This window comes from Oryza glaberrima, chromosome 4 (genome assembly GCF_000147395.1).
Source record: "Oryza glaberrima chromosome 4, OglaRS2, whole genome shotgun sequence".
Lineage (NCBI taxonomy): Eukaryota > Viridiplantae > Streptophyta > Magnoliopsida > Poales > Poaceae > Oryza > Oryza glaberrima.
The window spans coordinates 26,720,196-26,736,002 of NC_068329.1; the positions used below are offsets into that span (position 1 = coordinate 26,720,196).

At 47.6% G+C, this 15,807-nt stretch overlaps 2 protein-coding genes across 3 annotated transcripts; both read right to left on the reverse strand.

The window, feature by feature from the left end:
- Nucleotides 1–1,891: 1,891 nt before the first annotated feature.
- LOC127772018 (GPCR-type G protein COLD1) lies at nt 1,892–6,604 on the reverse strand. Its single transcript, XM_052297990.1, has 13 exons — nt 6,150–6,604; nt 5,932–6,039; nt 5,657–5,777; nt 5,415–5,544; nt 4,962–5,040; nt 4,783–4,871; nt 4,090–4,182; nt 3,792–3,818; nt 3,597–3,683; nt 3,180–3,251; nt 2,942–3,072; nt 2,396–2,598; nt 1,892–2,320 (listed from the first exon to the last, which is right to left on the reverse strand). Exons 1-12 carry the CDS (start codon nt 6,463–6,465, stop codon nt 2,445–2,447), a joined length of 1,407 nt encoding a protein of 468 aa, XP_052153950.1. The 5' UTR covers nt 6,466–6,604; the 3' UTR covers nt 1,892–2,320; nt 2,396–2,444.
- A 1,439-nt stretch (nt 6,605–8,043) lies between these two features.
- LOC127771807 (growth-regulating factor 3) lies at nt 8,044–12,159 on the reverse strand. 2 transcript variants are annotated; one of them, XM_052297745.1, is made up of 5 exons: nt 11,811–12,159; nt 11,490–11,722; nt 10,254–10,668; nt 8,421–8,842; nt 8,044–8,325 (listed from the first exon to the last, which is right to left on the reverse strand). In XM_052297745.1, the coding sequence occupies exons 1-5, from the start codon at nt 11,897–11,899 to the stop codon at nt 8,318–8,320; spliced, it is 1,167 nt and encodes a 388-aa protein (XP_052153705.1). In that variant the 5' UTR covers nt 11,900–12,159; the 3' UTR covers nt 8,044–8,317. The 2 variants fall into 2 exon arrangements, with proteins under 2 accessions (XP_052153705.1, XP_052153704.1); XM_052297744.1 differs by having other exon boundaries at nt 8,408–8,842.
- Between the last annotated feature and the right edge of the window lie 3,648 nt (nt 12,160–15,807).

The following is a 15,807-nucleotide window of genomic DNA, read 5'->3' on the forward strand; positions in this document are numbered from 1 at the left end:
GTGTAGAGTTTGCCGTTGTACAGGACGGGTACTGTGGTGTCGTACTAGCTAGGCCACTGGTTTTTGTTCTCTGTTTTCGCGCTGGATGCTTGGCCAAAGAGAGGCGGAAGGGGTGGAAAATGACTAGACGACCGATAGAGAAGCGTGTTTGTGGAGCGGACAAATCGAGGTTTTTTGGGGTGGGTAAAGCTAGCAGCTGGCTAGCAAGCGAGCGAGCAAATCTTTGATCAGGAAAGGAGGTAAAGGCGAGGAGCCAGCCAGCAGCAACGCACCAAGCCTGGCCTGGAGGAGGGACGGGTCATGTGGTTTCGCGTTGCCGAACGAGCAGCCTTTCGGAAAAGGCCACTCGAGTCCACCCAAAACCCATGCGACGACGAGAGTGACTGATTCGAGTCCACCGAGCGCGCGACCTGGTACTCCCCGTGGCACGGCCCGCCCCGTCGGAGCCACATGAACTCCTCGACGCACGACACGCGGGCGCGTGAAAGGGATCGCGATTCGCCGACGTCTCGTCGTCGCGCCCTCCTCGAACGTTTCGTGTCTATACCCTCCTTTCTCTCTAGCTTCGCCGTACGCGAGCTCGCGGCGCCAGTGCGCGTCACATCGGTGTCGCGCCATTTTGAGGGGCTCCGGCATGAAGGGACGATCAATCGATCGATATCGAGATAGAGATAGCGAGAGCGATTTGCGCAGCATTGACCGTGTCAGGCAAGCGAGGCGCACGGCCCCAGCAGCGCTGCAGCAGCAGCAACCAAAGGCGTTGTGCGCACCCTGCGTCTCTCATCACTCCATCGCCTGCGCTGCGTGCTTTTGCCATCTCGCTGGCAAAGCGAAGTACGTGCGTACACACACGCGTGCGTCAAAGCGAGCGGCCAAAGACTCACACCGTCGCACGTACCAAAGGACACGTACGCGTTGCATGCATGCATGCACGCACGCGACCGTGCAGCAGCCACACAGCCCGCAGCATGCTGCGTGCGCAGCTTGGGCGTGTACGGAGGTACTCGCGATCGATGGGAGCAATGTTCAGGTTTGTCTCTGCGGCTCGCGATGCCGGCGGCCCCGGGCGTGTCTCATGTGTGGCAAAGCTGAGCGCATCGGCCGGTCGGCACTGCCGCGGCACGGGCAGCGGCGCAGCGCGGGGAGACAGGCGCTAGTGCGGTCCAGAGCCACCACGTACTCCGTCCTGAGTCCGAGTCCTGTGCTACGCGCGCGGTGCCCGGCACGGGCTTTGGCGGCGTGTTTGTACGTACGCTCTGCCAGGCATGCCGCAGTTGGTGCGCAGCGATGGAATGCTTCGGTTGTCATGCGCCTCTGGTACACCGTACACTGGTACTTGCTTGATCGTCTCGCCGCGGTTTGACGGGTCTATAAGTGGAAACTGGAGACGCCCCATCTTTGAATCGTGGCAGAATCCATTACGTGCAAAAGAGATGGCCGTAAGAGAACAAATTCAAGTGCTCCCGTCTTTTTGGGCGGTATTTTTCACAATAAGAAACAACCAATCGATAGCACTTGTATGCATTGGGAGAACCGGTCTTTGTTTTCGTGACTTTTGGCTAGCAGCAGGAAGCAGGAGGACTCCAGTGGTAGCAAGCAGGGACAAACTCCCACAAACGACAGTTCCATCTGCATTTCAGTCTAGAAGTATGATTATTGAGGCAAGGGATTATGATGAATAAGACATCATCAGTATAACAAAATTATCCAAGAAATCACTTCAAAGTACTGCAGAAGAAACAAACTGTCCAAAAAAAACTAACATGTGACCCCTCCTAGTATAACGATTTGGACAAAAGATTATCCAGATTCATTGTACTAGTTTTTTTTTTAGAATAGAGAGAGTACTTTTTTTTTTTTTGGATGGAGAGAGTACTAACGAAGAGATTGCTGTCACATGAATAATATCTACCTTTTGAAGTTGGGCAAATGTTACACTACACATGTAGTAGTAATAGCCAAAAAAGAATTGTGGGAGATACACCGACTTCATATCATGCTAGCAACGCTATTCTCAAGCTATTTTACATAGTCAATACTTCATTCCTAAGAAAGGACATCCTCTTGTCTTCAAAAAACAATTATCATGTGGACACAACATTACAACCGGCCCCATTTGCAGTTCTGCATCATCACGATGCAAAGCATTCCTAATGACTTGCATATGGAGAAACTGTTTCACCACGATTCAACGTCAGGAAACATACTCCAAAACAAGGAGACACCTTCAAGTTAACTGATGTATTATGTTCTGTAACTGTATATGGAAGTCCATGGAGAAACGAGAACCTTTGGAAACTGGTAGAATGAATGGGTCAACCTGAACAAACAAACACAAATATATCAGCCAAAGTCGGATCATTCAATTAGTGCAGGAAAAAGGAGAGGCACATACCTTGGACAAAGTGGTTAAAAGAACACCATGCACAAATGGTACAAAAGCATCAATCAATTGGGTGCTTGTCTGTTTGCCGGGAGGTGTATTGGGCAGAAATCAGAAGCAAGGACAGAAATGCACTAGCCACAAATATAGCATCAAACCAGCGGTGGTAAAAGTCAAACTGGATATCACCACCCAAAACATCTGTAATGATCACCCTGTGCAAACAGGCATTTAAAACATCAATGTCGACAATAGAATGCTTTTGTGATATAAATTACAAGTACTACCAAACACAATGCACAGAAGATTAAGTTGCATAGCTCCATTTTCAGTCAATAGTCACTATTCATTGTTATCTTCAAAACCTTCACATAAATATTTGTGTTTTCCAATTCCCAACAGAGGCAGATTCTAAACAAAGGAGTTATGTTCCATAACTTTGTGTATACCTCAGCAACTTTAGGATCATATAAACGCAAATGGAGAATAAAAACCATTTATATGAACGAACATCAGTTTGGATATAGGGAAAGACACCCTCAAGCAATAGAGATATACCTATACTCATTTGCCAGGCTTTTCCTTATGAGAAGAATAGATGATATGAAGTACATTCCCATGATCTCAGATAGAAAAAGGACAACATTGGTTGTTGAACCACTCCCAACTCTAGAAACAGCAAAGAAGAACTGCATAGAAAGTGAGACACCATAGAATTATGTTCTAATGCTCTATTAACAAGGGTACAGTAACAACTAACAGCTGTATGTATAGATAACTGAAAGAAATAACTCACCTTCATAACATTTGCCAAGAAACCTCGAACAGATATGACAACCAACATCCCGATAAATATGAGAGATATATACTGCAACAAAAAGTGAACAGGCAGGACACATGTAAGCTATAGAACATGAACAAAGAAGCAAAAAGAAAAGGAGGTAACCAGGTTGCATGAAAGTCAAACCAAGCCAATTCAAAGCACCTCAAAATTAATGTTTAATCTACATATTGTACTTTATGGAAAGAGCCAAAACGCAAAGGACATGCCAAAAAATATCTGTATACCTATTTTATGGGAATTTTGAAAATTGCTTACAACTTACATAGCGGTTCCAATTAACATCAAATGTACAGAGAACTGCAGTTCAGAGTAATAATGAATTTATTCTCGATTCTGGAATTATTCACCTTTTAATTTTAGCATGTGTACCTGTGATAAAAGAGTGACATCAATACCAATGTCAAAATGCCTCAAGAAGATGGTAATTGTCATGGTTACTGGATCAACAGAACCTGCCTGGAAAGGGGGGAAATAGTATGTAGGTTAACAATGGAAATTTCCAGAATTAGGAAAAAAGAAACAAGCAATTGGTTTGAGTTTGACGAAGGAAAGAAGTGATTTTACCTCTTTAAAGACAACACTCTGCAAGGACTGAAGCAAAATCAAGAAAAAGAAATGTAAGATACTGTCTACAAGGTTGATTACAATTGAGTAAAGAATAGAACACAATCTCACAAAACAAAACTGTAACACTTGGCAACCAGCATATGGAAGCCACACAATCTTTTTAATGACATGACGAATGAATTGATTAATCAACTATTTCTGTAGTTCTAGCTTTGTGGTCTTGTCAGGGTTACATATAGGTATGTGGAATTGGTGAAATGCATGGACCAAAAAAATATGCCACATTTAGTAATACCTTGAGCATCTTATAAACACAATACACTGACAAAGCATATCCTAGTAGATTCTGAGCATGGCCTCTCCAAGTTCGAGAAAACGCAGCAGCTATCTGGAAAAATGAAAAGAACGGTGTAGAAAAGTTTAGCTCATATATTCAAAGAAGCATCGAGAAATTGTGCATACAGAAAACTCTAAAGAAAGAAAAAAAGGAGACCCATTACTGCAGTAAAATGATGTACAGGATATAAGAGTCCGCATAATTAAAATGTATGTAACCAAAAAGAAATGCAATCTTATTGAATGATTCTCCCAGAAATTATAAGTTCTCAGATATATGTCAGTGCCTTAATGCGAAAATGAAATGAAAACATCAGCCAATACATCAGAAATCACCATAATGGAAGGAAGTTATGCTAATCTATAGGGAGAAATATTCACAATATTCAATTGTAAGGTACAATAACCAATGAACTTTAGCAAGTGGTGTAACATTTATGCGGCTGATCCGATTTGTTGGGATAGAGTAACAGTTCTCTTACTATCTAACCAAATCAATGTTAAGTAGCCAACACCACAATAAAGCAATGATGGCAACCCCATCACAATCATAGAACTAAACAGCACAAGGTTAAGAAGGTAGAGGGGTATGTCCTGCCAATCGTTTTCGTTTTCAATCTTAACATTGTGATGAAAGGTGCAAAAAGTATACCTTTGCTTGACGGAGTTCATATATCTCAAGAAATAGTTGTTTGGAAAGTTCTTCTAGTGCCTGGACCTCTGCATCCAAGCTTTTGATATCTTCCAAGAAACAAATAGGGCTTCATGCATATGACTGACAAGTGAAATGGTGTACCAAACAAAAACAGAAAGAAAATAAATACAACATACCCTGCTCAGTTTGATCTTCTTGCACAGATCGAACAACTGTCCCAACGATACGCTTTAGAAATGATCTGGCTTTTAGCTTCTGCAAGTATTAAATTTTGTATTCAGTCAAGCCACAAAGGGTAAACATCAACATAATAATAGACCATTCTACTTCCAAGATGACATTTTGTTGAGTTAATGTGATAGTATATTTTGCATTGCTTATTGATAGAACAGATCCCTATCCCATCAATCTCGCCACATGCAGTCAATTCTGCATAGTACAATCATATGCATTTAGTACTTCTTATTAATTGAACAGTGTCTTATCTATTCAATCCTACTAGATGCAAGTACAGGCAACAAAATATGGCTGCATAGCTAAATATCTGTACATTTTGCAATGAGAGCAAACTTCCATGCTTGCAATCCAACAGTTATTTTAATTCACATCCATTTGAATAGTAAGAACACCTCTTCTGATCCTTGAATCCTCTCCATCTCCATTTTGGACAGAACAATTTTCTTTTTCTTAGCGATGCATGTCTCCATGGATTGCATGAGCTGCCTTTCCAATGTTTTGATGTCCATTTCATCAATTTCCCTGTAAGCCAGGATTGGCACGCATAGCATAGAATTAAACTGAAATCAAAGCACACTGTGTGGAAATACAACTTTTGAGAGAGATCAGCTTATAGGTATATCAAAGTTCAAACCTGATAAACAGTGACAGATAGCTGTAAGGCAGATTGACGGCACCAAAACCAGAAAGAACAGCCATGACACTTACTCCAATCACGCCAATCCTACTAACCAACTGGGGCATCGTGAAAAACCCTACAAAATGCGCAAGCCAATCGAACCCAATCACAAGGTAGTCCAGTCGTGAAGTCAATGAGGGCCTCTGAGGCCAATATCGTAAGTTACTGCGGCTAAGCTCAATCCGCTAGTATTGAGAGTAGCAACCGTCGCCATGATTGCAACACCATACCTTTTTCCGGAGAAGGCATGGGGAAATGAATCCCCATGCGCCAGAAGCCATAGAGGAAGACCAGCAGGAACAGCGCCGCGACGAGCAGAGCCCGCTCCCTCCGCACCCCTGCGAAGCCCCCCAAAACGATCAGCCGATCAGACCAACCACGGAACGCAAAAAAAAAACCGATGAGCCAATTGAGGAGACAGGGAGATTCGGGATGGGCAGGCGGGCACCTGAGTTGCGCAGCAGCAGGTAGCAGTGGTAGTAGGGGAGGACGAAGACGAGGAGGAGGATGAGGCAGAAGAGGTCGAGGTGCCAGTTGAGGAAGCGGGCGTGCTTGGAGAGGACGGGGAGGATCTCGAAGAGGACGAGCTGGAAGAGGTTGCAGGAGAAGGCGAAGACGAGGCCGAAGAGGATCTGCACCAGCGCCCGCCGCTCCTCGTACTCCTTGTACAGCCGCCGGTTGAGGAACCACAGCCCCGCCCAGCCGAGCCCCACCAGCGACGCCCCCACCACGCCGCCCTCGTACACCACCGCGCCCCAACCCATTCCCCCCTCCTCCACCCCACCTCCACGCCTCGCGCGCGCGCCGGCGCCGGAGCCGGAGATGGATCTCGCAAGGGGAAAAACCGTACGCGAGGAGGTCGCCCCTTCGCGTGAATCTGCCGTGCCGTCTCCCCCGCACCGCCGACGACTCTGCCGCGGTGACGCGCAAGCCTCGTAGGCCGGGCTGGATAGCCTCGTCGTGCAGCCCATTACAGTTGGGCTCAAATGGTTGTTAGGGCGGACGTGCGGCCCGTTTTATTCGGGCCGTCACGGGATTGTGGTTTATGTGTGGGCCGTTTTAGTTGGGCCAGGAACTGGATTGCGGCGAACGTGCGGGCTGCGGCGTTGTGGTTCGGCCTATCTGCAGAGTCGCTCTCCGTCAGGTCTGGGGCTATCGCGTTTCACGTGCACGACTAATCGCCTGGTTCATCGGGACCAGCCACCAGACCACACGCAAAGTCCAGAACGCACAAACGGATGGAGAGTTACAATCTGTGCCGGTGCCACGAAACGCAACATGCCTTTCTCCTGTAGCTTCCCTTCTTCCGATCCGGGGGTCGGCAGGAACGCACGCAGCACGACGCGCCAGCTAGAAGCATTCTAGATAGGCACATATACAGTACATGGATAGCTATAACACGCCTCACTCGGGGGGAGTCGGGGACCGGCCGAAGCGCGCACTATCTATCTATTCACCACCAACCGAACCCCCGTACGTCCGACGACCTAACAACTGGTCCACGACTCGTCACGAGCGCGCGCGACGCTAAACTTGCTTTGCCCGCGCGGCGCGATCCCGGCCGGACGGCCGCACATGCCCCGCTTGCTTCTGCCGGGAGATGCGAGACCACGCGAGCCATCTCCAAAAGCCTAACGCTAACGGAATAGCATAGCATAGCACAGCACGGGGCACACACAAAGACGAGATGCTGCCGTGTGTGCTCCGTGCAAAGCGTACCCCCGACTACGCCTGCTTCCGAGACGGGCAACAAAGCCAAAGCCAGCGAGTGCATACGCACTTTGCTACGGCCCCACGTACACAGAGTTACAGCCTGTTGCTCCACCAACTCCGGAGGCTTTGCGGCAGATCCATCGCAGCATTATTGCGCGCTTTTCCTTCCTCCCTCTCCCTCTCCCTCTCCCTCCAAAAGTCTAAACAAAACCTCTCCCGTCTTCTTCGTGTTCGATCTCATCATCAGTGCTCGCCCGTGAGGCTTCCTATCGTGTCCCCTTCGGTCTCAACACGCCAAAGCAAATCATAAAGAGGCATGGAGACCGGACATGGAGAAATGGTGAGCGCGCGCGCGGGGCAAAAGATGCCAATTTCGCCATGCCGCGTTTGTGAATTTGTTAGTAGTTCGAAGGATTGCACGGGAAGCTGTTTTGCGAGTTAGCTCGCGGTTCAGGGGGGCTTTGCCGCCTCGACAAAGCAAGGGATCACTACTGTAATACTGTTCCAGCCATGTGATGAACATCGCATTTGCGTGTCGTCGTAAGGCAATCAATTGTACGATTGATAGGGAAAATGTAGAAGTCCGAAAATCAAGTACAGGTGGTTCTTTGAATCTTTGTCAACTTGGGTTAACAGTGAAAATGAGCGAGACACGGATTGATTTGATACTCAAAATGAGGTTTCGACATCAAGTACAGGGGATTCTGATCGACTTGGACTTCATACAATTCCCCAATAGGATAAAACATAACAAAAACATAGAAGAGCATTGCTCGAAAATTACATAAACATATTAATGCGGTATTGTTCTTGCTTTGGGAAAACTAGGCGCAGTCCAGGACTCCGTACAATTCAGCAAACGGTGGTCAGCGCTTCATTGACACGTAGGGATCCAGATGATATTCACTCATCTGCAACGATTTGAAGATGTTCAGAATAAAACTGTTCTTCAGAATTGATGAATCAAAATGGAAAATTTTCACGCGCATTTACCGGGAGTATATACCGTTGTGTGATCGTGAGCTGGTGGTCGAGAAGTCAGAGGTTGCCATTGGAATGGAGATCGAGAGCTGAGTGGCAGAGAAGGTGGCAAGGCTGTTGTCATCAGCTAGATCAGGCCAGGAGTCCCTTGCCTTTGGCCACTCGTCGAAAAAGGGGCGCAGCGTCTGGTTCTCCTGCTTCCCGGAGTCGACGGTCACATAGTCGCTCCCGAAGAATGACAATGGCTCCCTCTCCGCCTTCGGCAGCGAGCAGATGGTGTTCTGGTCCAGCTCACTCAGATTTCCAAGCATAGGGTAGCTCGAAACTGAAAATGTGGAGGTCTGAGAAGGCAGCAAGCGCCACGAATTGTCAATAGAGGTATCCATAGCTCCAGTGATGAGTGGGCTGTGCTCATCTGCCAATGGTCTCACTCCATAAGCAGAATACCTGAATATTGGAAAGGCAGAAATCAGTATATCAGTAATCCACAGACCAATATGTTCCACCAACAACCAAGCATTTACAACTGTCATTTGAAGATGCTAAAACAGCAATGTAGAAGAACAGTTTGTGCAAAATATGAGGTGCAAAAATGTATAAGCAAATTAGCAAGAACTTAAAACAAGTTCTGAGTGCAACCTATATATACACATGAGCAGTCCGGGAACATAGTTCACAAGTAACAACTGAAAAAGGATAAAAAAAAAATCAATTGCAAACGTTTCTTTGTCAAACTCAGAGAAACAACAGATCGGTTCCTCATCAATACATGATAATATAATTGTAATAACCCCTACTTGTGAATAATCACATAGGGCATGCATTAGGCCTCATGCCTTTACTTAAAGCATGACACGCGACTCTTTGACTGAGAATAACAAGTCAAGGGAGACGAAAATTGTTGCATCACATTGCTTCGTGACAAAAGTGAAAAACAAAACAAAATGGGAAACTAACCATCTAAGCAAACATGATTGGCAGCAGCACCAATCATGTGCCAACTGCCCCGCAGGTAACCCTACAGTGACAGAGCTTCACTAAAGTGGAATTGCAAACTCGCAAAGTAGTAGGAGTACTGAGGGAAAAAGATTCAGATTAGGTGGGCAAAAGGAGATGGGCTTCCAGTATCATGTTAGCCTTTTTCAGATGGTTTCAGGCATAGGGACGAAGCGTTTTTGGTCAGAAAGTCAGGAGAAGTTTTACAGGTGCAGAACTACCCGTGTTTCTAGTTCAGCAATTCAGCCTGAAACGAGAAGCACAAGAAGACCAACAGCAGTCAGCAGAAGAATAAAAGAAGCAGAATAAATGCCAGGTCTGAGATCGAGCAGGTGCAGAGAGCACCAGACACTAGCTCTGAGCATAGAACCCAGACAAGTTGCAACTTTTAGTTGTACTCCTATGTTTGCAATCACACAAGAACACAGCCTGCTCTCCTGCTCTACCCTTGTATGATTCCACCAGAGCACCAACGCCATTTCCAGGAACTAATGCTACGTTCAGATTTTTATCAGGCAAAAATCTGGTCCCAGAAAGCATCGCCAGAGCCCAGAGAAAAGGAGGAGCCTAAACACAGTTAACAGCAGTTCTTGTGCCAGAGCTGACGACAAACATTTGAAGTAAACAGCGCCCCATGCACATTTTCAGACGAGCACTTGAAGTGCTAGTAGTGATGCTGCACTAGTAGTATTCAGATTTACCACTAGTGTCTGCAGATGCAATCAAGCACAATAATGAGAAAACTTCAAACACTATTAGGAGGCATCCAGCTCTGCTGCATCCATCCATCTGACATCCATCATGCAGTAGACAACAATAAACAGTAAAGAAAGTTTGCAGAAATTTTAATTGCACCCTGTACCTGAAATCTTTGTTTCCGGCACCAGCAACAGTCGAGTAAGACGCAGCATTGTCCATGTGCAGCTGAGTATTAGACCCCAAGGCGAACGAGCCAGGCGCGCTGCCGCCACCGCCACCACCGCCACCGCCTCCGTTGGCGCCGCCGCCATTAGCAATCGCCGGGTACAGCGAGTGGTTCTGGAAGGCGGTGGAGGTGACGGCGGCGGCCGGCGCCGTGGCGGGGGGCTGCGAGTGGGGGGCGACGAGCTGCGCTTCCACAGGCTTTCTTGAACGGTTGCGGCCGCGGTGCATGTGTCGCTCACAGTACTTGGAGTCCGGCGCGGCCTCCTTGGAGCACCGCCACTTCTTGCCGTCCGTACGCCGGCACCGTCCGGGCTCCGGGTCCAGCTTCTTGCCGAAGTAGGAACCGTATCCAACTGCAGACCAACCAAGCACGCAAAAAAGAAGAAGAAAAAAAAATCACAAGTCAATGATGTGACGTGCGCATCTCGAAGGCATCCAAATCCACCAACGAACGCATGTGTCGGTGCGCATTTGGATTGGAGGGAGCAATCCTGGAATGGAACGCTTTACAGCCAGATGCAAGAATCGAATGGCGATGCGATGCTAGGCGTCTGTTCATTGAAATCAATCTGGCGGCGCGGCGGCCGGACCGGATGGCGGCCGCCGCCGTGCTCCGTAGATCTACTCTACTCAATCATTCACGCCCGCAACAATGTACACTGCGATTAAAAAAAACTAGGAAAAGATTGGGACTTAGTACTCGTTTCTTTTGGTTGTTTAATCTTGGGGTCCATTTGATGCAGTACAGCTTGCTTAATCGCAGCAGTAATGAATGCGTGGGTAAGGCTCCCAACAACCAGACAGGAATAACCCCTACGAAAAGGACCAATAAACTAACCACCTCTTTTGCCTGGGGTCAAGTCCTGTGTGCATCCAATCAACCGGACTCGAATAAAAAAAACTGCACTAACACAGGAGGCTAAGCTATCTCTATTCCTAGGAGCAAATCTTGAACTTGAGCACAAGTTAGCTAATCTGGAATATAAAAACGCAAGCTTTTAGGGGGCTAATCCAGCAGAGGATTAACAAATGACCAGACCAAATTAACAAACCGGGGCCAAGTACACCTGAATCCCTCGATCCGAATAAACAAGCGAGACAATCATGTGGATGCATGAGTAGTACTACTACTAGAGGAGAGTGAGACGGAGGCGAAGGGCGGCGGGGCACGTACGGACAGGGTGGTGGTAGAAGCGCGAGGCGAGTGAGTCGAGGCCACGGCGGATGGGGAGGAGGAGATCCGCCGGGACGGGCACGCCGGCGACGAGGTACTTGTATATGAGCGCCTGCTGCTCCAGCTCCTCGTACTGCGCCGCCGTGAAGGGCGGCGGCCTGGCCACCGCCGCCGCCGCCGCCGCCGCCGCCCACCTCGCGCCCATCATGTGCTGCTGCGCCTCCTCCCCGACCCTGCAACCGCATGACGCCACCACCCACATTAGTCCACCACCACGGCAGCAAGAACGAAGAGAGAGCGAAGGCGAGAGCGAAGGCTTACGCGGAGAGAGGGGAGGAGCGGCAGAAGGGGAAGATGGAGGAGGGCCGGTGGTCGGCTGCCGGCGACAGGGAGGCAAAGGGCATCGCCATATATGCTGCCGCTATCTCTCTCTCCCTCACACACACACACACTCTCTGTGCGCCTCTCTCTCTCTCTCTCCTCTCTGCCGCTTGCTTGCGCCCTCTCTCTTTTAATGTGCTGTGCTTTTGCCTTTTACTTGGCTGGTCTGTGTCTGTTTCCCTCTGTCCCGCCTCGCTGGTGGTGGCGCCGTGGGCTGTGTGCAAGCTGATGCGAGCGAGGCTGCAGGGCGGCTCTGCCTGATGAAGGGAGGGAGGAGGGGGGGAGACGGGGACGATGGGGCTATATAGCCGGCCGGGTAGCTAGGAGCGGTGCGCGGGGGTGGGCGAGGAGGCCGACACGGGAGGGTTCCAGCTAAGGGACAAGCACCTGCGTCTTGATCGGTTTCTTACCTTTGGGTTCGCGTGCTGCTCGCTTTCAGTATTCGGTTTTGTGGGAGTGGATTATAAACACTTAAGAATGTCCTCTAGTATCTTATATCTCATCTGAATAGTTGTTAAAAATTTTAATATTTTTAATAAGATAAAGTACTCTAGAAAGATAGAAGTCTAAATATGACTTCTACATGTTGTCGCAAAAAGATAAATTAAACTTTGATTACTATGCATATATTAATATACACCACATATTTGTTTTTTTTTTCTTACAACATAGAGAATTGTATTGATCATTGCGGAGTGATACGTTACATGTCTTGTTAGCTTTTTAACAGCCGGCGGTTTAAGATTTTATTAAAAAAAAATTGAGAAGAAAATCAAACAAAAAAATTACTGAATCAAAGACACATCGCATAATGTACACCTATGTATAAGTTTTCGATGGTGCACTTAGCATCATCCCCTAAGTCGACGATATAGAGCCAAGGCTGCGTTCGTTTGTGTGATATAGGGTGAGAAAGCACCTCGTTTTTCGCGCGCACGCTTCCCAAACTACTAAACGGTGTGTTTTTTGCAAAAAATTTCTATAAGAAAGTTGCTTTAAAAAGTCATATTAATCCATTTTTGAAATTTAAAATATTTAATACTCAATTAATCATGCGCTAATGGCTCACCTCGTTTTACGTATCTTCCCAATCTCTCCAATCTCCTTCTCCTCAAACACACCCTAAGTTTGTTTCTTGTCACCATCAACATACAACCCATTGGTGTCATATTTCATTAGCATAGGATTCCCTGCAAGGATTGATATAAGGTGAGTCAATGAATCATCCAACGATTCAGATAAGGCCGATTTTCAACGGGGACATAAGCATTATGTAGATTGATGATTTCAAACTCTATGTTATCTTAAGATAGAACCTACCGTGCCGATCGCTATGCCACGGTTTATGATATTTATGGGACATATTTGGATCAGATATGGAGTTAAAGATTTGACCATACATGTACATGAAACTAGGGTGGAGGTCATGTTTAACACAATATTCTTTGATGAGCGTGTGAAATGCTTTTAACAAGTTGTTCTTTTATTGGTCACCAATCTTGAAATAAAATCATGAAAATCTCTACTCCCTCGGCTTCATGTTTATTAGTAGGTGATAGTGCATGTCTGTATTGGGGTGGAGACTTAAATGGCCTAAGTTCCACACACTTAGCTCGCCGATGTCCACGCAAAACCCTAACCACCAACAAACTTATTGAAATTAGAAAAGGATCTGTGAGGATGATAAATAGGACCAAGGGCATTACCACGTGAGTCGGTGTTGTGTTTTCGTTTTCAGGGCCCCCACTTAATCGTTGGAGTGAAAAAACGAAGAAACATGAACAAACTAATAACTCTGACGGAATGCAAGTGCAAAATAGATGATTACAAAATACATAAATAACATAGAAATAACCGTTTCTTTGGAACATAGGAAAAAAACAAATAAATTAGATGAGAGAGATAAACTAAAAAATTTTAAGAGGTTGAAACTCTTACTAAATTTATTCAAAATCCATATATGATTGTTCGTTATGTAAGAACTTTAAATGATAGGATATAATTCTATCATTTTAAATCTTTATTGAAATTCTCTAAATATTTCTATTTTTTCTATAAATAAAAAAGGTCCCGTTAGTGAGCGTCATATTAACACATCAGAGTAAACTGTGTCGTTCTTTTTTTAAACTCCTGTGTCGTGGGCTCGTGGCTAGCTGTGTTGGGTTCAAGAAGGCTTGACGTTACGTTACCTGAACATGCATGGCGCACGCCTATTCTTCACCTGTAAAAGGACGTTGTCGATGTTTTCATCAACGGTTGGGCGGAACTCCTCCTATTATTTTATCTATTCACCGCTCGGTCTTTAATTTTACAGACCTGTCGAGAAAGCCAAATCGGCGCGCGTACGGGCTTCACGTGCAGCGGCAGCCCACTCACCGTCAATCCGGCAGTGATCACAAGCGCACGACTCCTACCGTTGTTTCTTTCACACACAAGCTGCTGCTGCTGCTGCGCTTGTGCGCGCAGGCAACGCAGGCGGACGGTCAGGTCATCCCAGCGACAAAACACCCGCAGGCGAAGGCATGCGAGAGATCGACCAAGCAGAGGCAGGCAGGCGAGCATGCATTGTAACTTTCCGTTGCCTTACGGCTTATGCAACGGCTAAAGCTAAGCCCTTGCTTTTTGGTGGTTCCATGCTTTGCATGCTGGGAATGAACATGTGCAAGAACAGGATGCTCACCGATCGATACGCCAAGTTCTGTCCTGCCCTGTTTGATCACATTAGAACACACGGCGCCGTTGGTTGAAATACACAGGATTTTCTCCCGTTGTTTGATGTACAACAAGTGGGTAGCTGTGTCTATAGTCCAGTATGTAAAGCACTGTTCATCGCAGCATCAACCAGACCTGAAGTACACCCGACCAGATTGACCAGACTCGATTCGCGGAGCTCAGCTGAGGCGGTGCAGCCGAAGGGGACGAAGAAAAAAAGAGGAATAAAGCCGGGAACGAACTGCCTGCCCTGCACGCATGGCACCGATGGGCTCTTTCTTTCTTTTTCCGCAGAAATTGCGAAGAAATATCTGCAATGCAAGTGGATAAGAGAACTGGACTCCGGCAAATGGCTTGGTAGCCAGCTTTGGGTTGGGATGAGGAGGATGGTCCAGTGGAGGTCCACGGCCACCTTGCCGCGGGAAGGAAAGGATAATACTAGAGATGGCAACGGGTATGGACCCAACAGGTTTCCACTCCCCGTACCCACACTCGTTAAAACTAAATCTGCCTACTAAAAACCCACACCCGCTCGCGGGTGAGAAATTCCCCCCTACCCGCACCCGCACCCGCACGGGTGATGGGTACCCATTGGGTACCCACACCTGTTGCAACAATTTCAATTGTGCACAACAATAACTCAATAAGGTTATAGGCTGCAGTGATATGTACACAACAAGATTAAAAAACTAAGGCTCAAACAAACCATACATGATACATACAGCCTGCCACATTGCAAAATCAACAGCAAGCCATCTCTACTCATGGTCACGGCCCCAGCTGGATCCAGCGACCTACCTCATTGCACCTGCGGCGGCGCTCCTGCCAACAGCTGACCGGCGCGCGGCGTCCCTGCCCCCAAGTAGCGACCGACGCGGTGGCTATCCCGCCCCCAGGAAGCGGCGCCCCTGGCTCCCTGGACCTTGCCCCAGGCAGCGACTGACGCGATGGATGTCCGCCCCCACGCTGGTGGCTGCCCGCATAGCGGCGCCCTACTCCATCGGCGCGACCGAGACCGGCTGGCGGCTGGTGCTACGGCCGTGCGCGCCTGCGCGGTGGCATGCCGGCGTGTGGCGTGCGCTCGTGCGGTGCGGCCGTGGCTTGGGCGCTTGGGGGATAGGGGGCGGCGGAGAAACGGAGACATGAGGGAGAGGATAGGAGGAGAAGGGGAATAGGGTTTAGAGGAGTGAGGAAAAGAGGATTTATACCTAGGGTTTTGATGGTT